At 35.0% G+C, this 26,976-nt stretch overlaps 1 protein-coding gene across 2 annotated transcripts in view; it reads right to left on the bottom strand.

Annotated features, from left to right (window-relative positions):
• Window positions 1-26,976, bottom strand: part of ARFGEF1 (ARF guanine nucleotide exchange factor 1) — a 107,842-nt gene that overhangs the window by 58,507 nt on the left and 22,359 nt on the right. For both annotated transcript variants that reach the window (XR_005068300.1, XM_037058675.1), the window contains exons 2-9: window positions 22,687-22,717; window positions 21,915-22,071; window positions 19,909-20,055; window positions 18,344-18,523; window positions 12,651-12,927; window positions 8,755-8,865; window positions 5,572-5,744; window positions 3,881-4,014 (exon numbers count right to left, since the gene is read on the bottom strand). Coding sequence is in view for 1 of the 2 variants with exons in the window: in XM_037058675.1 (XP_036914570.1) it covers window positions 3,881-4,014; window positions 5,572-5,744; window positions 8,755-8,865; window positions 12,651-12,927; window positions 18,344-18,523; window positions 19,909-20,055; window positions 21,915-22,071; window positions 22,687-22,717 (1,210 nt within the window). In the remaining variant the exon portion in view is untranslated. The remainder of the gene's footprint in view (window positions 1-3,880; window positions 4,015-5,571; window positions 5,745-8,754; window positions 8,866-12,650; window positions 12,928-18,343; window positions 18,524-19,908; window positions 20,056-21,914; window positions 22,072-22,686; window positions 22,718-26,976) is intronic.

Genomic DNA, 26,976 nt, shown 5'->3' on the forward strand with positions numbered 1-26,976 from the left:
CAGGTTGTTCCTGAGATATTTCCTGGTACCATAAAACTTCACAAACTTTTAAATGGAGAGAAACAGAAAACTCTACAACATTAAGAAAAAATACAGTACATAAACAAGCTTAAACACTAATAATGGGTAGTTCTACTGATGTTCTCTCATACCACAAAATTTAACAAACTTTTAAAATGGGAAAACAATCTTCACACATTTTTAATACCAACCTACTATTCCTTTGAACAAAAAGTAACGTCAAGATTAATGCCTTGTTCCTCTCTTTCAAAGGCATATTTCATTTTTTAGAAACCATTAAGAACTTCTCCAATTAAATGCCATACTTAGTATATACTAGGTCAAATGTACTTAATTCCTAGTTATGCTACTCAAAAATCCTAGTAGTTTTGGTTGCATTAACCAGTGATAGCACAAATGCAAGGTTAGTTTTTCAGAGGCTATTTAACTTTTTTCTTTTTTGAAATATATACAAAGAAGCTTTTAGAACATTTATACCCTTAAGAGCTAACATACTTACTCTAAATATTTTCATAGTGAAAAACTAAAAAGTCTATTTTCAACCTAAATTTAAATGTTCTTTCTGATCAATATACTATGCCATACTCCTGATCACTACCCAGAATTTTAATGACCAGATTTCACAAATACAGTTTTTCTCTCATTGAAACACACCTCTTAGGCCCAACAAACCAGGGTGATCTATCCCAGGCAACTTTTCCAATTCAGGACACACTAAAATGCTCTAGCAGGCGGCTCTTTTCATTTTTCATTTCAAATACTATATTCAGCCACATTTACAGCATATAGTAAACTTAACTATTCCTGATTTCTACCTTAAAAACTGTCATGGTTACATGAACAGTGAGGGAATTGACTGTGAGAGTGGTGGGGGTAGGATGGGCGGAGGAGGCAGAGGGGGAAAAACTGGGACAACTGCAATAGAATAACAATAAAAATGATTTTTTTAAATGTTTTCATTTTGATGATCTCTTCATTAACCGTTTTAAGTTAACCAGTGACTTTATTTTTTTATTTTTTATTTTAAAGATTTTTATTCATTTATTTTTAGAGGGGAAGGGAAGGAGAGAGGGAGAGAAATATCAATGTATGGTTGCCTGTCATGTGTCCCCCGCTGGGAACTGGCCTGCAACCCAGGCATTTGCCCTGACTGGGGACCGAACCGCGATCACCTGGTTCGCAGGCCCGTGCTCAATCCACTGAGCTATACCAGCCAGGGCCAATAAAAATGATTAAGAAAAAGAAAAGGAAAAAAAATTCATGGTCACAAATGTCAGGTAATTTTTTAAAAAGCTAAGAAACTCTAACAAGAAATGTTTAATTTCACATACATGGGAATCACAAAAAATTACTGTCTCTGAAATAAAACCTGAACCAACAATATCATGGGTCATTCTGACACAGTGATGTTTCCGGGATGGCTATGCCTACGAATCTAAGACTACTCACAGTAAATAGAGCATTATAAAAATGTTCAGATAAATCAAGTTAGAAACAGCTACAGGTAAAACCTCGAATAGCTATATGAAAAGCCAGAGTGGGCCAAGTTAGCTCCCATCCACACAGAAACCTTCCACAGTTTAAACACCAACCACTACTGCTGCCTAGTCTAGCTCATCATTCTTTTTGCTCAGTTCTAATAGTAATTACAACCTGCAGCACTTAAACATACCTTCTTGTTACAAGAATGTTTTCTTTTTGTATCCCCAACATCTAACAAAGTGCCTGTACATAATATGTACACAAAAATGTTAATGGGTTTATTCATACAATCATCTAAACATTTATTAAATACCTACTGTGTAGAAGGCATTAATTAATGAAGCAATGATTGTCCTATGACACAAGAGCATATACTTTAAAATATATATATATATATTGTATTTTTTTCCATTACCATTTAACGTCCTTACACCCCCGCCCAGCAACAATCACTGCACTGCTGTCCATGTCCCTGTGTCCTTTTTCTTTTTTGATAGGCCCCTCCACCCCTAACCAGCCCCGCCCCCAGTCAATAGCGTGTACTTCTGGATAGAGGAAAGAAGCTGGAAATTTCATGTCTGCGGTTTTTCATGGGAGAGTTTCAAATTATAATTTAACTTCCAAGAACACTTCCTAGATCACCATCTTAGCAAACCAACAAAGTATACAGAGAAGCAGAGACAAAAAGAAAATTTTATAAATACAAAAGCTCATTAATTTTGACAAAAAATCATTCAAGCTAGAAAATGATATATTCTCTTTTGAAAAGAGAACAGTTTCTGAAGGTGAAAATGATCTCTTTCATTATTCAGTTCCAATGTTTTAAAGACCCTGATGGTCGGCTACATCTTTTTAAATGTACAAACAAAATTCCTAATATTTAGTTTAAGCCCACTAAGTAGAAGGATAATTAATTTACATTATTCCTAATAAAAGCAGCTCTCCAAAACTAGATTACTCTTTTTTCAGGGCTAAATAAACACCCTCCCCCTCATAGTATTTGTATGTTTTCTTTATGTTCTTTTCATTCTTGGCAATTTAAACAATTCCCTCTTTTCTATTTCTAGTCTTTTTTCAAACATATTATTTACAATATTTAATTTGAGAAAACATCTGAGGTTTTTAAGTCAATAATATTTTAAAGTCATGGTAAGAATGGTATTCAACAAGAATACCAAATTCTTACATTTTATCACCCTTAAAGTAGGTCTTCATCAATTCAGAATGAGATCTTAAAATTATCAATTTTTGAATAAGTTACATTTCCCATCATACTGAGAGTTAAAAAAATTGAAATATTTAAAATAGATTATTATAAAATACATAGGATATAATCAAATTTATACTGCAATCTGAACAACCTTAATCCTTTCTCCATAGAGTTCATATTTCTCAAATACAGAAGAATCAATAAATGATATTTCTGACTCTCAGGAGTTGGGTCTAAAGAGATTTGAGAATTTTAGGCTTCTGGGCCTAGAAGATGTTTCTCAATGATTCAGTATATATAATGTGACAAAGTGAAATAAAACTACAAAAATTTCGTTTTTTTTTTTAAATCAGTCTCTGATCTTTCTTCTTAGTTGACACTTAGCACCTGAAATGCTCTAGAGGTTAAAGTAATGTTGCTTACATTTCCCTCATTTCAACATTCCTTTCTCAAAATCACTCAAGCCTTCTCCAAGGTTTCTTTCTCTAGAAAGTTCTCAACTTGTCATGCTATATAATACATCAGGTAGCAACATTAGAAAGGCATGCCTCTTTAGTAACTCCCAAACTCAGTCTCAAACAGGAATTACCGGTGAATCAGATAAAATATTTTTGATGATTTATGACTTACAAAATAGTACTTTCTTACAGTTTAAACTATGTTTGATGAGATTCAGACAAGCAACTTTTACTGTAAAGTACTTTCTGTTCCCCACAGAGAAAGGTATAATCTTAAGGCATTTTACAGAACTTAGTGAATATATAGTATGACTTCTAAGATTTCTCTCTCTTAATAAATCAACTGGTAGCTTTCAAAAGAAGCATGAAGCTACATGTAACAGGGATACATCAGCCCCCAAATTACTTAAAAACTCAAACAGGAATTCATTCAATCATTCAATATCTACTGAGTACCTACTGTGTACCAGGCACAACTGTATAAGGCTGCTGGTATGCTTTGGGAAACAGTATAAGGTATCTGCCTACCTACTTTAACAGTTTTGGAACTCACTGTTTTCCAATGTTTTTTTGTTAAATAAAATAACCCTAAAATATATTTTTGAGGGTCTTACAGAACAAGAGGAACAAAAGAAAATACAAAGACTATCTTACAGTATACTTCGAGCTTTAAAACTGTGTTTGTCATGCAGAACAGCTAATGACTTACTTTGGATCTGGTGGTCCATCTGACAGCGGTTTCATTGACAGTTTACACAATGACCTGAATACTAGAAAGGCATCCTTCTGTAAAATGTGGGAAAACTTAGCACCAGGTGAAGGTCCTGAAGAATTTCCAGATTCCTAAACAAATTAATATACTATATAAATAAAGATATTTGCTAGTGTAAAATCACTTCAGCCTTTTATACATTTCATTCGATTGAGTAATAAGTGGGGTTCTACTGGAAGGGAAACCAGATGAGGACTCTGCCACACTGTTTTTCTTTCATTCCACATCCCATCCCTATTTTCAATAATTAACACCTTGCTAAAATGCATTCTTTTAAAAATAGTCCCTCTTAGTCTACAAATAAACTCTGAAGTTACCCAAAAACTTCATTTCATTTTTTCCATACAATGGACCCAGTAGTGCTTAGTTGTCTTTAAACTCAAAACAATTTTGTTTTGATTGTATTCTGATAGCTGTCATATCAGTGTGCATTAAAAAAACTTATCAAAACTGGTGAATTTTTATGTAGCAGTTTGAATACTGAACATAAAAGACAATATATAACATTTTCAGTGTATTATGCATTATTATTTCCAGAAAGGTAAAAACACAACTGAAACACACAAAGATTTGTGCAGTATACAGAGAAGGTACTATGACTGACTGAACGTGTGAAAAGTGGTTTGTGAAGTTTCTTGGTACCACTGATATTTTGGCCAAATGATTCTTTGCTATAGGGCTGTCTTATGCTTTGGAAGATGTTTAGTAGTACCCCTAGCCCCTCCCCAAATAGTGGGAGGGGAATAGTGGAAGTCAATAGTGGGAGATAGTGGACATACTCAAACTACCCAAATCAATTAAGTTAGTGGTGAAAATGAAAAGTGTGTATTTTACAGGAAAAAAAACCTAAGTGGACTTTTTGGCCAATCCAGTATTACTAACAAAAATTAGCACATCATGCCCTAACGAGATACTTCATTCATAGCCTAAACTACACTTTCCAATATCTATCACTGGGTGTTTTGTTTTTTTTAATTGCATTTTTTCCATTACCTTTTATGCCCCTTATATTCTCTTCCACCTCTACCCAGACCCCTCATCTTTTTGTTCCATTTTATTTTTTATCTACTTTGTGCAGCTAAAATAAGACATGGAGATCCTCAAAGCAATGTTCAAAAGTTTTTAACTAATGAAATTCAACAAGGCCAAGAAAGCTTCCCACTACGTATGGGACAATGATTTCATGCAGAACTTCCTAAAAAGGATGAAAACACAAAGTATAAGGTAGGAAAAATAAAGAGGAACTATAACTACCATAGTATAGATTTCACTGTAGCCTTGAATGGTAAGATAAAGTTCTCTAGATTTCTGAAAGTTCTTTCCCATCCTACAATGCTAGAATTATTTTATAAATATTTGATAAAAATTCTCCTTTCTAAAAGCAATTTCAAAGGGGGGATTTTGGAAAAGATGTGAATACATGACCAACACTGTAGAATTGAAAATTTAGCTATTAATTTATTAAGAAAATAAACTGCTTTGATTTGTATCAGTGAGGAAAAAATCCCCAAGTTTTTATCTCCCCAAATGGAAACCAGCCAGGATTATCAACTACACTTATTCACCACAGGGTGTTGGTGACCTAGAAATGTGTAAGATTCACAGAATTTTCCCACCCCCATTTATACCTGAGTATCATTGGAAGAGACAGATAATCTGTCGTCAGGTAAGGACGGTGTATATGCAACAGAAATTGGTGTTCCTGGAATTCCATTTGCTTGAATATTCTCACTGTCACTACCATCCTCTATTGTTCCAATGTTGCCATCTGCAGTTGCATTTACAGTCCTTTCTCCTGTATCTAAAATGGTAACAACACAAAACATGCAAATATGTCTGACTTAACTGAAGTATATGAAATCATGGAGTATTTAAAATGAAACTGGCAGAGAGTGATATGAAGTAACAGGTACTGGCACCATTTAAAGGTTAGCATACTTACTCGTAAGTAAATATGCACTTGGAATACATCAAAATATGATCCTAAGTAGCTCCAGCAATGAAACATAGTTGACGAAAGGCAAACCAGGATGTGCCAGGGCAGAAGCTTACTTTTAGTTTATATCAGCATTTACTAAACTGGGTTCTAATTACTGCTAATGCCTTTAGATGGTAATAGAAATTCCTTGAAAAAAATATCCCAGTTATCAAATAAATGGGAAATGCTGGGAAATAGGTTTCTTTGTCATAGCCTTTAATTTGCTAATATGCATTGAGTTCTCCAAAGGTGATATAAAATATGCAATATTTTCAAATTTATTTTACTATGAGCCCTTTCCTCACTATTTAGAATACCTGTTAATACCTCTAATAATAACACATTCTTTGGAACATTACTACAGCAATAATGGCCTACACCCCTGAATACTTTCCAATATGTCACTTTAAGTCATCATACTTGTAATTAATATGAGCAGAAATAAATGACTTCCAATAGAACAAATACAGACAACAGAATACCAAGTTTCAGAATTGCTCTAAGGTGTGATGTATATTTCTTTAAAAAAGGAACACAAACATGTTGATGTCCACAACTCAATAACCATCTAGTAGGAAACTGCTCCTTTCATGCAAGCAATTAAAAGAAAACTATAAGCCAGCATGAGGGAAACATACTATATAATAAGGAGCACAGATTTTGGAATATAAAAGAGTCATGTTTCAATTCAATTCTTCACCATTCAACTGGGTAAGTTATTTCATCTTTCTTTGCCTCAATTTCTTCAACCGCAACAAAGATAATAATGTCTATGAGGAATCACCAACACACACACACACACACACACACACACACACACACACACTATACATATATATATATATATATAAACACAACTGGTTCTCATTAATTTTAGCTATTATTAATTTTATTGATAACTGGTAACACATGCCCAATTTTCGATTGCTTCAAGTAATGAAAGGACTGTATCTGGCATACTACTTTGAAACTGCTTTCTGCTCTCCAAATTAGAATACCCTGGATAGATTAAACGGTATAATTCCAAAGCATGTTCTGCAATTAACAAGTGGTACATGAAAAAGATATTCATCAGTAAAACATATCTGGGTAACTCTGTGTGACACAAACAAAACAGCTGCTTCCCCAGGTGGCCTTCTGGAGCTTTAATATGCTGATGTCTGACATGCTAACTATGATTACAGTTACAGATAATCTTAAATACATAAAGTATGTTCATATAGATGCAAAGAACTCTCTGGAAGAAATCATTAAAAATTTAATAATCATCAGAAATTGATAATCATTCCTCAAAGCTCTTATTCCAAACCTTTTCTCTCTGCACCCAATTACATCTCTTCCCATGGCCCTTCCTCCACCTTTCCTTAACAAAGGACTTTCACCTTCCACTGAGCTAAGAGATAGGTAATTTAACATAGGCTTCCTTACTCACTCCTGCCCCCCCCATAAAGTTCCTTTACATTAACTTTAATCTTTTTCTTCCCTCTTGTTTCAGGGGAAAAAATATTCCTTTGCTTTTCTAAGTTGAACCATATGACTGGATCTTCCCCATTACCAAACAAACACATACTCAAACCTTTTCATGCTAAAAAAAAGTATCTTCCTTCAACTCTTGTCACACGTCAGCTACTGTCCATTTCTCTCCCTTTTTATCAAATTTCTGAAAGGAATAATTGATATTTATCAATAATAGCTTCCTCCTTCTCTTCTTAGAAAATTACTTAAAGAAATGAAAAACACTGTCTACATTTCACCACTTCCTACAAGTTAACTTGATTTCTCAGTGCCTCAATTTTCTCATTTGTAAAAAAGGGAATAGTACCTATATGATCTTATTAACCCACGTCACATCAATAAGTTTAATTTAAAAAAGGGGGAGGGAATAGTATCAGTATCTAAACATCTCAGCATTTGGGAAGGACCCACGGAAAAGAACCCAAATAAAATTATTTGGGATCCACAGAAATATTCAAGAGTTAGATATTACTGTTCTATATTTTTTCCTCTAATTCTCCCTTAACTATCTCCTAAACATAAGTGTAAACTTCTGTTTTTAAGGTGGTGAATGGATTCTATTAATTTAGCTTCTCCTTTGACAGATCCCACTGAAATTACTAGGGAAAATGAAACAAGAGACAAAGTCCTTAATAGCACTGAAAAATTAAGAAGGATATGATCAATGGACCCAAGTCTTAGAGGATCAGATAATTTAATGATACTTTTATAAGTATATGTAGTGAGGTACTGTGCTTAGTCCTATGCGAGATACCATGAATTACATAAGCTTCAGTTGATTGGTCTCAAATCTAATCCTATCCACAATAACACTTTATGAAAATATAAGTGAAATCCCAAACTGTAAAATATTTTAATACAATCCATATGATAGGAACTGACCCAATATTCACTGACTTGGTCATGGCAACGAAGGCACAGAAATCCTGATTTTCCCAAAAAAAGATATAAAATTCTCAAAAGCAAATCAATTTAAACATTTTCTAATTTATAAAGTTTAGCACATTTAGGAGGAAGGAGAATATGTCCTTGCATCCTACCAACAAACATAAAATCAAAAAATGAAATGGCATTAATTATTTTTAATGGGCTGGGGAATATGGGAAATAGAGTTTTTTAAAGACTGGAGCTGAAACTGGAGGAAAAAAAAGGAGTATTCTTCCATAATCAAAGATATTTAAATATATTTCCTACACATACATACGCACTAATTTGAAAGGGCTTGTATTTTTGCCCCGCTTAGTCCCCCCAGGATAAAGACACTGCCGGATGCAATGTCCTCACACGGAGCACACTGACTCCCAGCGGCGTACACTACCTCCGACCACAATGTTCACCATCTCCTCTACGATGCTCTGCACGATGTCTTGTGGCTTTTCCTCACAGTCGTGGTTTTCTCCATCATATAATATATCATTTTTAGATAATGCTTTAAAAAAGAAGAAATTGAAGAAAACATTATTTTAGAAACTTTTCTAGACATTTATAACAAAAAACTTTCTTTTAAAAATTAATACAATAAAAATAGGTAAATGAAACTAGAAGCAATTACATGTTCTACCTTTAAAATTTATAGCCAAATCAAATTTTCAAATATATATTCAAGTCAGTTTCAATAATGATTTAACTATAAAACAATTACACCTCTTCAATGAATTGTCTAGATTATACTTTTAAGCACCAAAAATTTTTAAAGTATTTTGAATGTAACATTTCCAACATGCTCTACATTTACCCAATAGTATGTTAAATTTAATTAAAACCTGTTTTTATTAATCCAGCTCACTAATAATAACAAGCTCATTACTGTGCTCTACTATAGTGAGGTGCCTGGAGAAGCAGTCTCTCTGGACCACCTTGCCCTCCCCCAGGGACTTTCAACCCCTTCTTACTATTTGTTCCCCAATAGAATCTATATATCCAATGTAAAATTGAATTTAATAAGTAAAACAGACTGACTCTTCAATTTAACGTTAACTAAAAACACATAAATGCCAATCAGAATTTCTGAATGGTGAAAGAGCTATTGATTAAAAAAAGAAAAAAACCTGACATCACAGTTAGCTTGCATGGACTACTGTACGGGATTGTATGGGATTTCTACTCATTTTTTCAAAATTTTCAAAATATATCAGGAAGGCTCAATTGGTACTTTAGGGTGCTTTGGGAACCAGAAATTCATTCTGGGAGCCCTTGTCCTATATCAATGGATTCAGAGTGCATGTTAGCTGTTAGTGCTGCTGTCTAGACAACCCCCACCCCCAACCCCACCACACACACACCACTAAAAAGAACCACAACTTATAATTCTGGCTTCCAGAAGTCTGTCCTCCCTATTGTTCTCTGACCTTAACCTACTGCTTGCTGCATTCTACAAAACACTGAATGGCCACAAGAGGAAACTTGATAAATAAGCATGTTAAATCAGTTACCTTATTTTATCTAAAAAAAAAAAAAAATCCCAAAACAGTAACACTGAGAGTATTCTGTGGATTATAAACATATAAATGTCTTCACAGATTATTTTTCTACCATTCTTAAGCTTTGTATTTCTGTGCTCTAGTTTGCTAAAATTAGCTAGTCTGAAAATTAAGACTTTCAACATAACTAAATATACACACTCACTGAAATGTGCACAAAATGACTAGTGGATCAAGAGTAAATTCTCCTATAAGTCATCTAACAGAAACAGATTATAGTAACAATGAGTAAAACTTACCACACATGGGAAATGATTCGAGAAGTTAATTATTATGTTCAAAGTCACACAGTAAATGTGACTGTAAGTGACTCAAAGTAAGTGACTCAAAAGTAAGTAAGTGACTCAAAGCAGCTAATGTAACCCAAGAGCATGCATTCTTAACCAATGGCTCTCAAGTAGAATTTTCATTTCTATCAGCTGTTGGGAGAAAAACATCTTTAAAGCCAACACAGTCATGACTATGCTACAGGGGATTATGTCTTATTTATAATTCTGTATCCTGTAAGATACCTACAGTGTATCCTCACATACACTACAGTAAATGCTTTCACTCCTTGGACCTCAGTCCATGTTGTTTTCTTCTGTTGAAGATTTCTTAAATTTTCTAGCTAGTCAATACCTAGTCCTTATATAAGAAGGTTCAGCTAAAACATTGTCACTTTCTCTACAAAGCTATGTCCCAACTGGCCTCAGCAGAATTACACTGTGCATGCCACTTGCAGGATATTTATGACATTACATCTCATGTACACTGGCCAATGCCAGACCACTCAGGCAGACCATGAGCATCTTAAGAGCAACAGCTATCTATACCTCCATCAAATTTTTAACCCCAAACCCTAATACAGCGCCTAGGACAGAGTATGTTAAATCAACTTGGAATGCATGGATAAAAAAAAGGAATAAATAACACCCAGCTTTATTAGAAATTAGCCCTTTGCCTCAGCCCCTATATAAGCTCACAGTGAAAGTAAGGGAAATTCTGACAAGGGCAGGCTAGAAAAAAGTAAATCATAAAAGCAGTACCGATTCCCTATTGGCCTGAGTACTGTGAATGCATGCTTGGTTTATAAAAATTATCCCTTTGAAAATAACTAATAATGTACTATTGAAATTCATAAAGTGTCTATCTGTGCCAGTGCTGATGTTCATGCCACTATTAGGTTATGGAAAAGATGTGGTTAAAAAAAATCAAAAACTGAAAATATATTACAAAAATCTTTCCACAAGATGGAAATAAAAACACAGAATTCGAATGAACTGTAACGGCCCTAAGAATCCTAGCTCTACATACCACACTGGAGAGGCAACAGAATTCCCATCATTTTCTGACACCAATCTACGGAGGAAAAAAGGGAATAACCAAACTCCCTAGCAGTTTTATAGGACAATGGCTGGATATTAGAATAATATCTGGAGGAAAAAATAACTTCATGTGACTATTATTAGAGAAATAAACTTGTAAAATAAATCAATGTAATTTACTTTGTAATCTTATAATCTTCTCCTTATAAATTTACCATATTTTGCCTTGTATATTGTGCACTTTTTTGCCCAAATCTTTGATGGAAAAATAAGGATGTGCATTTTCCATGGGTATAATGATTACATACCATGGGTATTAACAATGGGCATAATAATCCTGTGTATAATGAGCACAAAAACATGGGTGTGTGTTATACATGGCAAAATATGGTACTTAGAAAAAACTGTCAGAGGACATCTCAATATAAAAATAAATGAGCCCCTGACCAGTGTGGCTCAGGTGGTTGAGCATCATTCCAAAAAACAAAAAGCCACTGGTTCGATTCCTGGTTAGGACACATGCCTGGGCTGTGGGGTTCAGTCCCTAGTCAGGGCACCTACAAAAAGCAACTGATAAATGTTTCTCTCTTATATCAATGCTTCTCTTCTGAACTTTCTCCCTCCCTTCCCTTCACTGTAAAAATAAATAAAATAAAATCTTTAAAAAATTAAGTATTTTTGTATGTCAGATAATTACTCAAAAGATTTTTTATATTTAATTTCAGTACTATTTTAACCATAATCTTTTTCTGAATAATATAATGATTTCCTAAAATTTTCAGTCACATTACAAAAAGCCTTACTAAATAAATGGGTCTCTTGTTTGCTGTAAAACTAATTTTAATAAGAAAAATAAAGTTCCTGCCCAGGCTGGTACGGCTCAGTTGGTTGGAGCGTCATTCCATAATCGAAAGGTTGAGGGTTCAATTCCCGGTCAGGGAACATCCCTAGGTAGCAGGTTTGATCCCCAGTCTGGGGGCATATGGGAGGCAACCAATCGATGCTTCTCTCTCGCATCGATGTTTCTCTCTCTCCCTTAAAAAAAGTAATGAAAAAAATGTCCCCGGGTGAGGATAATAAGTAAATAAATAAATAAGCAAACTTTAAGTTCCTATATAACATGCTAACCAGACATTTAGAACCCTTTTTAGTAACATATATCTCCTCCAAAACAAGTCTATATATCACACTGCTCATCAGATGCTAATGAATGCATAGTATCATTAACAGATGTCTTGTGGGCTGAAGTGAAATTAACTTTAGTACTAGGCTGGAGAAAGTCCATAATTACCACAATATGTCTGATACCCATTAAGTCATATTACTCTTTCCACATTTCTTTACCAAAAAATGCATTCCTATACTCTTCCCTTAACATACATACACACACACACCACCCACCACAAACCCCTTCTCAAAAAGATTACTTTCAGCTGCAGTTGCCTGATCAGCTTCGGTCTGTTCATTTTCCGCACTGGAAATATCAGATCCATTTTCAGGTTCTGTGTCATCCTGAAGACTTTTATCCACATCATTTGTATGGGGATCAAGGTCTCCTTCATGTTCTTGGGATATATGATCAACAGTCTGAGGTGGCAAATATCTAAGGGGAGGTGATTCAGGCTCGTGATGGCTTACTGGAGACTGCAACAGATGGTGATGCTGCCGGTGCCTTTCTTTTTCCATTTGTTTGGCTTCCTGCAACTGGAAGAAATAGGATCATCTAATATTCGTAAAATAAGTTATTTAAAATTTGGAAGAGTGAAGTTATACTCATTACAAATTATAGTCCATCAGAAACAAGGAATGTAAAATATACTAAACACAAAAAAGTAACAGTGGTCACTTCTTAAGGGGATGGAAACTGGTACACAAGAACAGAGATGGAAGTTGTTCACTATATACCCTCTTTTCATTCAATTTGGTGTCTGAATGATGTAAATGTATCACCTAAACAAAACCAAAATAAAAAACAAATAACTTTAATAATCTCAGAGTAATAACTGGATTGTTGCCAATAAAGGATTTACCTAAAATCAAATAGAAGTTTCACTAAGAGAGGAAGCAAAGTGGCTGAGGGAATTAAATACTCACACACCCATTTTTACTTATACATACAGAAACACAGTCTAGAAAGAGAAATAAGAAACTAGCAATAAGGGTTACCTACAGGGGTAGGGATTAGGAAGGGAACCTTTCAGTGTATATCCTTCTACAGTATGTTCTTACATTACTTTATCAAATGTCTTTTAATAAAATAAAAATTACAGTTAAAAAATAAAATTACAATGAGTAATTGTAAATGCACCTGCCCAGTCACTTGATAAAAGTGAAAAAATTCTATTTACAAATGTTAGTCTTATTTTAGGGGACCAGTCATTATTGCATATAATACCACCCGTAAAACTGGCTCACTTAAAAGATGCTAAAAACAGTTAACAATCAGGACCACAGGGTTTCATTTTTTAGCACTTTATTGTTTTTAGACACATCTCTTTTGGTCCTCATGACCTAATAAAATGATTCTCCCAAAATTAATTTCTACAAAGATAAATATTTTATGGTGCCAAATATGAACATTTCATATTCCTTAGTAATATTCCAGGTTATGTAGAAACTGGAATTTTATGATTTACAAACTAAATTTAAATTAACATATTTTAATGCCCCAAAGTAGAAAGAACCCTATTGTTCTTACATGGTCTGAATCACTTATTTTACAGATAGCTGATGATCTGACTAGTTAGTTGCACAGGTGGAATCAGAATCGAATTCTCAGACGAATTCTTTAGCCCATTCATGAGGAAGTCAACTTCCAAATTCACAGTGAGGAATCTATGACCTGGAATCCAATCCAACCTCAAGCCTGACCTTAGCCAACCTGCACCAAGACTTGCTGGGGCGAGCACATGTTTGGACCACAGACAAGCAAGATGTTAAAACTCTAGAAATACCGTTGAAAAAAAGAGAAAATGCTATTGTATGAAAAACATTTTCTTTGTCCTGCTATACTTTCTAGAGTATGGGTACTACTGCCATTTTGAACTGGGCAGTTCTTTGTTGTGGGGGCCTGTCCTGTGCGCTGCAGGTGTTTGGCAACATCCCTACCTTCTACCTACTATATGCTTCCCCATCCCAGTCATGATCAGCAAAAGTGTCTCCAATGTGGCCTCAGGGACAAAACTCCCTTCAGTTGAGAACCACTGTTCTTGAGAAAGAGATCAACATTTTCCCCAATGAAATAATTTTAGAACTGTACATTTTATAGAGTTTTATTGGGGGGGGGAAGCAGTGGAAAAGGTTTCAGTAGTATATATAAATAAATTAAGACATCTAGCTTAGAATTCTAGCAAATGTGGAAGCTAAATCAGTCTGTCTACCCCTTAGTTTTCTCTCTCTCCCCTTTTGTACTTTTCTCTACTCATAGCAGAGAACTAAATATCCTTTGCAACATGTAATATGTTCAGAGCCTTTATCACAATTGAGGTACATACTGCTTTGTGTGATTGTTTGTTTAAGGTTCATCTTCCCCTTCTCTGTCCCACAGTTTGGAAAATTTCTGAAGGTAGTGGCTAAGTTGCTTTTGCTCAGCATTGTGTAACTGAGACTCATAACAGTGCCAGGAACATGTAAAGAATGTAATAAAAACTTGTTGAGAAAGTAAAATGAAACTCCTATTTATGCCATTAAAAAGCGATAAAATTGTCCTGGCCAGAGTGGCGCAGTTGACTGGGTGTCGTCCCACAAACCAAAAGGTTACTGGTTTGATTCCCTTTCAGGGCACATGCTCAGATTGTGAGTTCAGTCCCTGATCAGGGCACCTACAGAAGGGAACCAATGTTTTTCTCTCACACTAATGTTTCCTTCTCCTTCTCCCTCCCTTTGCCTCTTTCTAAAATTAAAGAAAAGGTGATAAAATTGTTTTCATTCACTTCAAAAAGGCAACAAAACTACTACTGATGGATGCGAAATAGAAACAGTTCAATGTTAATACATGAGAGTGACTACACAGACATCCTAAAATATTGTCCATCTGTAAAAAGGAATGAGGAAGATCTCTAAGGACTAATACAGAATGCTTCTAATACATGCTGCTAAATGAAAAGAGCAAAGTATAAAAGATTATTTATTATCTGTGAGGTACCTAGCCTTTAAGATGGCCAACAATGATCATCTCTACCTCTTAATTTTCACTTCCTTGTTGAGTTCCCTGCCACACTATACCAGGAACGGTCTGGGTGACTGCTTCAAATCATAAGGTGAATATTGCAGCTTCTGTCTTCTTGCTCTCTCTGATCATCTTCACCCTGGGGGAAGCCAGCTGCCACACATGTTAGGAAACTCAGGCTTTTGGGGCCAGCAAACGGTAAAGAATGGAGGCCTTTCATCAACAGCCCATTGACTGAGCCTGGAAGCGTTACTCTCTAGCCCAATAAAGCCTTTAAATGATTACAGCCGCAGCTGACACCGGGATACACTCAGTCAACTGCAAATTCATGTGAATCTAAGTCACAACCACCCAGCAACCAGCTGGGTAATGTGTTATACAGTGATAGCTAACTAATATAGCATCTATCTTCTGTGTAAGAGAAGTGATAAATGAAACCACACATATATTTATAGTAAAGAAATGCAGAAAAAATAAACTAGAAACAAAAGAGATTAGCTACATCCTAGCAGTGGGAAGAGGAGGAAAAGAGGAATAAAGTGGTAGGAAGGAGAAAACAGAACTTCTCTGAGTATATTTTTTATGTAGCAGTGACTCATAAATCACAGTAATGTTTAACATACTAAAAAATAAATAAGCAATTAAAACTAACAAGGATGTGAGGGGAACTGAAATGGAAAACAGGAATTAATAAGTGAACTTAATTGTATTACAAAGGAATAACATTATCCCACTGAAGATTGTGGAGAACTAACCTAATACATTAACTTCAGAAAACAATGTTTTGAATGGGTACTCTAAGACTAATGACAAAAAGAACTACATATAAAATGTTGCAACCTACTTAGTAAATTTGTTTCTCACAGTCGTATGGGTTAGCAATTCTGAAACTATTTTGTAAAAATAGGACTAAATAAATAATTTATCAGAGAAAATGTAAGCCATATTTCATATTGTTTAGATAGAGGAAGTTATAAATAAAAGAAGGGTGAAATGAATCCTGTAGTACTGGACTGGAATCAGAACTATCTATATAAACACTCAGTTGTTAATATACACAGACAGTCACAAACAGGTGTGTGGGGTGTGGGGAGTTGGGAGTGGGGAAGTGGGGTGAGTATACAGCTAGCTCTACTTGCTGAAAGGGCCTAGAAGCAAGAACATCACAGTGGCAATGAACACACCTAGTACTCAGAGTTTGGTTTCTAATCACCATTCTCCAGTTGAAGGAGTCAGGGCTCCCCTGCTGAAGTAACTGACTCCATAGCTGAAGCAGAGAAAATTTAAAATAAGCCTGCAACATCTTGAGATTCCAGAAAGTAGGGAGGTGCTCAAAAGTGCATGGAAGCTTGTCAAAAGGACAAAGGCCAAAGCTGGAATAATTTGGGCAACAAAACAAATAATGACAGTATTGGACTGTAACCAGTAGAATAAAATAAATACCCATGAATAAAGACTGATAGAAATAAAAAATTGACAAAAAGAGGAACAAAAACAAAAAGAGGAAAATAATTCTGATTCATAAATACAGAAGAAGAAGGAAACAGAAAATCACCATTAGGGAAACACCACAGTAATTAATATCTGTTGCCAGTAAGATTCACTTATGGATACCTATGTTGGGTTGGGGGAGTGTGAGAAGGAAACAGAATATTTGCATAGATTTAAAGTCTCTTCCAAGCTATCTATCAACTGCAAAAGAATAACTAGTAACTTTATGGTGGAAGAACCTGGCAGATACCATCTTAACCAAGTAACCAAGATTAACATCACCAGTAATAAGACACACCAACATCATACATCCTGACATAACGCATTGAAAAAGACACAAGACTGCTTCAGAGATATTCTAGTAAAAAATGAACAACTTCATTCTTATCATGAGAAAATACCAAATTAAGGGTAAATTCAACAAAATAACTATCAGTACCCTTCAACAGAATTAAGGTGATGAATGAGAAAACTGAGGAGTTGTCAGTAACTAGAAAATACTAAGTCATCACAACTCATGGATATAAATGCAAGGTGGAATCCTACATGGATGTGAAAACAGAAAAAAAAGACATTAGTAAGAAAACTGGTAAAATTCAAGTAAGGTATGTAATTGAGTCAACAGTATTACAAAAATGTTAATTCCGTTTCTGATCATTGCAAAATCATTATGTAAGGCGGTGGCATTAAAGAAGATCTCTCTGTAGTATTTTTGCAACTGTCTGTAAGTTTAAAATCAGTTCAAAATGGTAAGTTAAAAGATCGTTTTTAATTATGAAGATCTATAAATGATTCTCCAGCAGCTGGTCTCTTACTACCAAAATATGTATTTCACCAATATGGATATGGATTTTGTTTTTATTTTTAAAATATTTTATTTATTTTTAGAGGGGGGAGGGAGAAAGAGATGGAGAGAAACCAATGTGCGAGACATACATCAATCTGCTGCCTCTCAAGTGCCCCCAACTGGGGACCTGACCCACATAATAGGCATGTGGCCTGACTGGGAATTGAACCAGTGACTTTTCTGTTTGCAGGCTGGCACTCAATCCACTGAGCCATACCAGCCAGAACTGTTTTTAAAGACTTAATGAATAAATAATCTTACACCAGAGTAGATTGAATTAAGTAGTTTTATATCAATATCGCACTCATCTACTAAGCTTGAGTGCAATAAAAATATCAATTTATAAACACTTCCATAAAGATGATGGTAAACAATATAATTCTTATTCTACTTGTGAACAATTAAAAACATATTTATCCAAAGTCAAGTCTGTAAACCTCAGAACAACACAGAACAATACTGCAGATCTCCAGTAAGCAGGACCATAAATGAAAGTCATCCTTCTCTACAGACACAAAAGACTTCATCATAAATTCCTGTAAACTCGTCTGGATAGGATACCTGTGGTGTTCTATACAATCTCCCCGCCCCTCTATTTTTTTAAAAATACTTACTGCTTGGTTTTCCATGCGTGCAAAGATAACATTTAGCATCTGAGTAAGAGTAGCTTTGGCTGTTGTCTGATTGATGAGATTTTTGCTTGCTAAATAGATATTGTAACAAGTTCTCACAGCTTGTAGTACAGTTCCTTCATGAATTTCTATGTGTTGAGATGTTACTGCAGTAAGTAAAGCCTTAAAAAAAAAAAAGATAAAGTTAAAGCGATTTTCTGCACCCAGAGTTTCAGCACAAAAATGTGAGTATTTTTATTTTAAAATTAAAACTTTCAGACACCATTACCACTTTCAGCTATACTAAGAGAATTTTCAGTATTCACTAAAATTTCTACCTGCCTTGAATGTATCATCAACTGTTAAACTATATTTTCCCCATTCTGGCCACAAATAGTTCCCACATAAGCATCCCAAATCCAAACCCATTCAATTCATTTGTTCCACCCCAAGTTTCACTTTAATGTAATTTACTTCATTAAAGTGCATAACGTCCAAAGTCTGTCACAGTGGAGCACAGATACGCTTCATATGGTGTGACTGTTGAACTAGATTGTTAATTCTGGAGGATATATGCTAGGTCTTACTTACCCACACATTTTTTTGAGATCTTGCTTATAGAGTCATTAAACATGCTGTTATTGTTAAAGATGTTTACAAATTTTTACAATAAAGAATTTAATATAATCCTAAAGTGAATCCCCCAATAAAGTGAATAACTTTATGTGAATTTTCTTACCTCAGTTTACTTGCAATTTCTCAAAAGCAGTAACTCATTATTGTGTCCTTTTCTGTCACACAGTGCTACGCAGAGACAGCACTGAGTATCCAAGTGCATGCTCGATAGGCTATGACTGACACGAAATTGCAACTGATAGGCCAAAGACACTGGGCAGCTTTTTACAATACAGCTATTACATGACTTGTGAAGTCAATACAGCTATGAAACTGAATGACTCAGAAAGGACTATAATCACACATAAAGGAACACTTTATGTATACACGCAATTTCAAAAGTACTGTTAATATAATACAAGAAAATTTACTGGTATGTAAACATATCAGCACTACCATTAGCAGTAACAGTAAGAATCCAATGTTTATAACAAACTAAAAACACAACTGAGTAATTTTCTTTAAAGGAGTTTAATCATCCAAGAATACAGCACAAACCCAGGACAGGGTTGGCCTGAGCAGGTTCAGCAGATAGGTAGGTGCAAGTAAATCAGGAAAGCTGGCACATAAGGAGTCCACATACTGAAGCATGGGTCTACAGGGCAGACTACAAAGGGTACGGCAGGATAGAAGAAACCAGAGGGGTCACGTGACTTTGACATAGGACCCTGAAACTTCAAAAATGTAATATATGTGGTAAGCATGCCAGAAAATGAAACACTCTGGTAGACTCTGGGGTCCTAACCCTAAATTGAGACCTTAAAAATATATTCTTCTAACAAACTCCTGGCATTCAACTACAAAATTCTCTGACCGTTCCAAACGTTTACTAAGTAAAGGGCTTTTAAAAAATAGATTAGAAAATAACAAATTTACTTTATATAATTATTTACCTTTATTATTTGCAACTGAACTCCTTCATCTGTTTGAGGACCTTGGAAACAGCCACAAATTGTTTCAATAATTCTATCAATTAATTTTTTGCCTGGTGTTGTACTATCTGGAGCATTGCCAGTTAAGTGCCCATAAGCAATAAGTTTCTGAAATGGAATAAGAAAATAAAGATTCAAATTAAGCCGACTAATATGTATAATAATTATACATAAACTTTATAACATGTAATTGCATATATATTTTGTACATAAACATTACGTTGTAATCAAAGCCAAGGCAATACTAACTTTTCATGAAGAAAACTTTATTAGCTATAAACATGTGAAATTATTTACACTGTTAATAGACACAAAATAGAACAATAACTACAACAAAACCATCAGATGAAACTTTGAGGAAGCCAGCCCTTGGAACTTGTCTCTGATGAATTACAAGAGCTTATTGCTTTCTATCTAAATATTGCTGATACTACTTTTGTGAAAGCTATCTTCACTCATTTAAATGACCCAAAATCTTTTTCCAAATTACAACAGATCTGTAAACATGCAGAAAACCTCATTTCTCTACACTGGCTGCAATAATCACAGATTTACTCAGTACATCCCTGGATGGAAGGTCTTAAGATATTACAATTTTAATTTTCCAAGGAAAACAAGATCACAAATCAAATAAGCTTATCCTTAACCCATCTTAAGAACAAATCACTAAACTGTTAAATAGGTATAATCCACCAACAGTGAAATCACCTGAAAGAAGTAGAACCTCTCTATCTGGAGATTTGTTTTACAAATGTAAGGGAATCCACATGTGTAAGTAAAATAGAATACAAGATTTAAGAAATTTTCCTGATAGAAATAAAAGTCATAGCTGAAGTCCAACAGTGAATATAAATATTGAGTTGGCCAAAAATTCCGTATGTTTTTTCCCAGGAAATAAAAGACACATTTTTCATTTACATGAACAACTTTATTGATTTGCATATTCTGAGTATGTTGCCTATCACTCACATGGTAGAACATGGATTGTTCTCAATTAGTGTCTTGATTTGATTGCTGTTCAACTTCAACTTACCTGACCGTGGAGCATCATCCAGTGAAAAATTTACAGCACGAAACTTTGCAAACCACTTCTGACACACCTGATCAGCCATAACACCTGTCCATATACTGCACAACCTTTTTTTGCATTTCAAAAAAGTTGCATTTTCAGCTTTCTTGAAATAAAGCATAATATGCCAAAATGTTGCATATTTTCTTCTATCTTCAATATTAAAATGGCTACACAAAAATTCACCAATTTTGATGAGAGTTTTTCAAAATACACACTGATATGACAGTTGTCAAAATATAACAAAATTATTTTGAATGAAATTAAAGACAACTAAGCACTACTAGAGTCATCTTACCGAAAAAACCAAATGAACTTTTTGGCCAACCCAATATTAAGTTGTCAACATTATCCTACTGTTTTATATAAGATAGCACGCATTTAGTAAAATCATTTGCAAATGACGTATGTAACATCAGCAGCAGGTTAAAAGTATGGCAATTGCATTTCACTGATTGAAAAACAGACCAAATCAACATTTTCACTGATTGACAACCCTAGTAAAGATTTTGTGATTCACTAAGCTAACAATTCTTGTTACCCTTAAACTGAAAACATTTTTTCAATCCTTACCAGAAGACATGCTTAGAGAGGGGAAGGGAAGAAGAGAAATACAGACATGGGAGAAATATCATTCTGTTCTCGCACACCCGACTAGGAATGGTACCCGCAACCCCTCTTCCTACAGGATGATGCTCCAACTGACTTATCTATACCAGCCAGGGCTAAACTAAAAATATTTTTGCAACTATTATTGTCTCTCTTGAACATAAGCAACCATTTGATTTCTTATAAAAAAGAATATTAAAGGCTATCACAGAAAATGTCTGAATCAATTGTAATGTTTAGAAACACATTCCCAGTAGACAGTTTTTCGCTAACACCATTTTACACATACCTGTAAACAATCTAGAGATGTACTAACTATGCGGGGACATTTGGACTGGCAGGCCAACTCAAAGGGTAAGAAGTACTTGTCTGCTTCGATAAAATTTGTCTTTGATTTCACTGGTGGAAGGGTGCTTGATCCAACCTTTGCTTCTCCATGAGGAGGACTAAAGGAAAAAGTCTGATTAGAATGCCACATTTATCATATTGATGATACACTCATATAAAAACAGAGAATGTCAGTTCTAAAAGAAATTTTGCTAAATTAGTCTTTATCTTATTATTATTACACAAGGAAACCAAGCTCAGAAGTTAATTGATTTGCCAAAAGTCAAATATTAGTGGCCAGAGCTATGACTAAATGCAAGAAAACAAAGAAATCAATCATTTGCTTTACATAAATTATTTAAGTTACTAAATAATTCAATATTTAGAAATCTTCCTAATATGAACTGAATATAATCAAAGACTTTAAAAACATATTTATGTTATTTCAGAAATTCTCTTATATACTTACTTAATGAGATCTTTTTATATTTGTAAGTATGCTTACAAATTCTTAAACTGGGAGTTCTTAAACTAGGAGAATTTGTATGCTTACAAATTCTTAAACTGTAAGTATGCTTACAATTCTTAAAAATCACTTTTAAAATTGATTTTATTTTACAGACCACATGGAAAAAACTTGCCACACTAAAATACAGACCAAAATGTATTATTGTTTTGATCAAAACTGACAAGTCTACAAATTATTTTTACCAAAGAAAAGAAACCCCACTAACCTCTGCTTTTCGGTTTCCGCTTTTATTTCCTCTGGAGAGGGAAAAGCATACATTAGAACACTTGACAACAGAAAGATCTATAAGTAATTTGATTACAGGTTATGTAAACTAATTTTTAATTTTTATAACAAATTGGGAAGTATACAAATTCAAGAAACAAATACTAAAATTCTATTGTAGCCAAACATATTAATTTACACAAATAACTTTATATAGTGAAGCAGGAAATATAAATGAGCAGTAAGAGTAGGTATAAATGCAGATTACTAATTCCCAAAGCATTTCTTTTTCTCAAAATAGGCTTTCTTTTTTTCTTTTTTGGTCGAGAAACTATGTACATTAAGCAACCTTGTACACAATGATGCAGCTGAAGTGAAAAATTCATTCTACAACTACCAAACTGTAATAAATCACAGATTTGTTCAGTACATCCTTGGATGGAAGGCCCTAGATATTTCCTAAGTATGTTAAATATTCCTTCTCTTTAATTTTTACTACCTAGTTGCTTAACAGCTTTGTTTCCCCCCGCTGACAGTACAAATAGAAACTTCAAAATAATACTTATGTGAATACTTATAAAACAGTGGTTCTCAAAGTGAGGTCCTAGGGCCAGCAGCATCAACATCACCAGGACCCACAGCAGACTTACTGAATCAGAAACTCTGAGTGTGCAGTCCTAAAATCAGTGTTTCATGAAGCCTTAAAGGGGATCCTCACATACCACTAACAAGTTTAAGAATCAATGCTATGAAGTGGTTAAAAGAAACAAGGGGGAGACAGGTGGTTTCCAGCCCTTGCCCAGCCATTTATTGTACTTCTAAGGCTTCTTAGAGCAAATTTTAGTCTATGCTGAAAAGGAATTCCTTTTCAATTTTCTCAAAATATAATGAATGTCCAGTAACACAGTCTTTGGGAAAACTAACTCTCTATTTTAATAAATTAGAGCTTGGCAACAGTGTGCTTCAGGTTGGCCTTTGACAATACAATCAAGAAGTAAACTAATTAATTCTCAATTATTAAAGAAAAAACCTCAGAAGAAAAAAATTAAAGCAACAAATTAAAAAGTAGCATACTCAACCTAAAAACCATAAAATGCTTGTGAAATATTTTCCTGTTAAAGTCAGAATCATGACAAGATAACCACAAGCAGCAACCTATTTTTGACAGTGCTCTGGAAATACCAGACACTGCACATATACAACACTGAATGTGATAAGAAAAACTGTATCTTATCACTTCATTCTTGAAGTGAAATGATATAAAAATTGGATGCTGGAATTGTTTGTTTAGGGATATCTAGGGTTTTTAAACTGTGTAGTCATAGCCCTTTAGAACACTTTATTGGAATTCTTTCAGGAATTATTCCCTCTAGCAATGAACTCTCCCTATCCCTTCAGAATAATTTTTATGAATATTTGTTAAAACCTTAGGAACAAAACCACTGCATTATATATAGAAGAAAAGGTTAAAATTGGAGAATATTGGTCACTGTGAATTAATATAGGTATAGACTTTAAAATATTTTGAAATAAATATGTTTTATTCTTTTCAGGTACACTAAATGACTGAACTAAGTTGACACAGCTAAAGACCTTGTTTAATGAACAGAAAGGAATGACTAAAAAATAAATGATTATTAACACCTGGCTGGTGTAGCTCAGTGGATTGAGCGCGGGCCTTCGAACCACACGATTGCGGTTCAATTTCCAGTCAGGGCACATGCCTGGGTTGCAGGCCAGTTCCCAGCAGGAGACGCACGAGGGGCAACCATACACTGATATTTCTCTCCCTCTCTCCTTCCCTTCCCCTCTAAAGATAAATAAAAAATAACTGATTATATGTAAGTTATATATCTGATTTTCTAAGTACATTAAATATTCCCTCTCTTTATTTTTACTATCAACTGCTTAGCAGTTTTGTTTTTCTCCACTGATAGTACAAAGATAAACTTCAAAATAATGCTTATGTGAATTCAACAAATTTTATTACCTATGCACTATGAATGATTTATCTATCTTTCATGACATAATTTTGTTTCATATTATAGTATAATTTGCAGAGGAACAGCATTTACCCAATGCAAACTAAACTGGTAATCTAATGAAAGACCTTGAAGTCAAAAGAATAGTTTTTTAATAAACACATCAGAATTTCCATATCCCAAGTGTTATCTCCTTCAAAGCAGTAACTTGGGAAGTTATGCATCAATTATCATAATACTGCCAGTATTCAAAATATTTGTAGAATTCACTGTTTGCAGTTCTTTCCTGTCCACTTGCTTTTTTTTTTTTTAATGTATCACCTCACAAAAAGGAAAAATCTCTAGAAAGGGAATCAGATTCTAACCACCAACTAATCACAAGTGGCATGGAGCCAAGAATGGTGAGTGACTACAAAAGTTCTTAATGTCAGTGCTTCTGCGAACCACCTCATATTGTGTGTGTACAAGCACTATTCTAGAAAAGGAGCACATAACTCTCATTAGATTCCAAAGAAGCGTGTAACCCAAACTATAGAGATGATATAGGATCAATTAAGAACAGTGATTTGGATCACCTATGGCAATATATATGAAAGCAATTTAAAAAAACATTTATAAAATATTACATAAATGTACAAGCAAGGGACTGCTTTGAAAAACAACATTCCTTTGGATGTATATATTCTGCTAGATTTATTTTTTCAAATCCAATCAAGTGACTTTAGAATCACCTTTCATTATTTGAAGATCAGGAGATAGGGTGGAAGGCTGTATCTACAAAATGGTCACTATATTATCTCCATTCCATTCGCCCTTATGCAAGTGCCCCCACCACAACTCCACCAAGAGGCAGAGATTAATTCTCCTCCCCTTGAACCTGGATTGTCCTTAGAAATCCATTATACACAGTAGAATGCAGTGGAAGTGACCAAGGACAACTGCCAAGATTATGTCAGAAAGGGCCAAGCAGCTCCTGCCGGATTTCTTGGAATACTAGGTCTCCAGACACCCACTCTTGTAACCCAATGGCCATGATGTGAGAAGCTCCAAGCTACATGAAGACCACGTGTAAGTGATTCACTCAACAATCCCAGCTGAGCCCTGTTTTCAAGTCACCCATAGCCTGGGCGTCAGACATGTGAGTGAAGAAACCTCCAGAGGATTCCAGTTCCCAGACATTCACATCTTCCCCAGTCATCTGAGTCTTCCCAGCTGAGGCCCCAGACACTGAAATGACAACATGTCCTCTCTGAATTCCTGACACACAGGTAATGTGTGATCATAATAAAATGTTCACTGTGTTACACCACTAACTCTTACATGGTTCACTACACAGAAACAGATAACTGGAACAGAAAGAGTTAAGGAGGCTTCAGGAGGTTTGAAGTAATTCCCTTACAAATGGGAGAGAGATCTGAGAAGCACGAAAGTACTGCCAGGAAAATGAAGTTTTGCTAATGTTCCTAGAATTTCGATAAGGAAACCAGATGGTTAAGAGGTATCATGCTTAATAAAACGCAGCTAGAACTTGTTCCCCAAACCAATCCTCCCATAACATGCTTAGCCTCACAATTTGCGGGTTCTATGCAAAATTAGTTTGCAAAATTATGACTAAACCATATATAAAAATGATTTCTATGGAAAAAGAAAGTAATTTAAAACAAAATATCAGAGGGTTCCAGTCAAGATGGCAGCGTAGGTGAAACTGCACTCATGTCCTCCCATGACCCCACCAAAATTACAACTCAATAGAAAAATCGACCTGCTTTTTAACCATCTGAACACTAGCTGAATAGAAATGAAGGATATACAGAAGAAACTAGGCTGAGACTGGTAGGAAGGGGAGAGGCATGAAACAGGATGGCCCCACAACCACGTGTGTCCGTTGAGAATCTAGAGTGATATTTCAGCTGCAAAGGAAAGATATCCCTCTGAGGAAAGAGGGATATCAGCCCTGCACCTGCTCCCCAGCCTGGAACAGCAATACTGGGAAGAGGAGCCCACCAAAAATCAGGGGGGATTCTATCCTGCAGGGTGAGAGAAAAGGCTACTAGAAACCCAGGCACCCTCTTAAAGAGACAACACACAAATTCTTGCCCACAGGCACTCACTCTGGATTACAGCAGAGGGTGCCAGAGTCATAAAGGGAGAGACTGAGCTATGTGGCATCAGAGCTAAGGCTGGAAAAATAACGGCCAATGTTCCTCTTTTGAGTCCTCTTACCAAAGGGCCCACAGGTACCACCTTTCCTGGTTTGGGCCCTTCCCCCACATGGCATTAGCCTGGTGAACTCTACTAGATTAATCCTG

This window comes from Sturnira hondurensis, unplaced genomic scaffold (assembly GCF_014824575.4).
Source record: "Sturnira hondurensis isolate 20B ecotype Veracruz unplaced genomic scaffold, ASM1482457v3 Scaffold0010128, whole genome shotgun sequence".
Lineage (NCBI taxonomy): Eukaryota > Metazoa > Chordata > Mammalia > Chiroptera > Phyllostomidae > Sturnira > Sturnira hondurensis.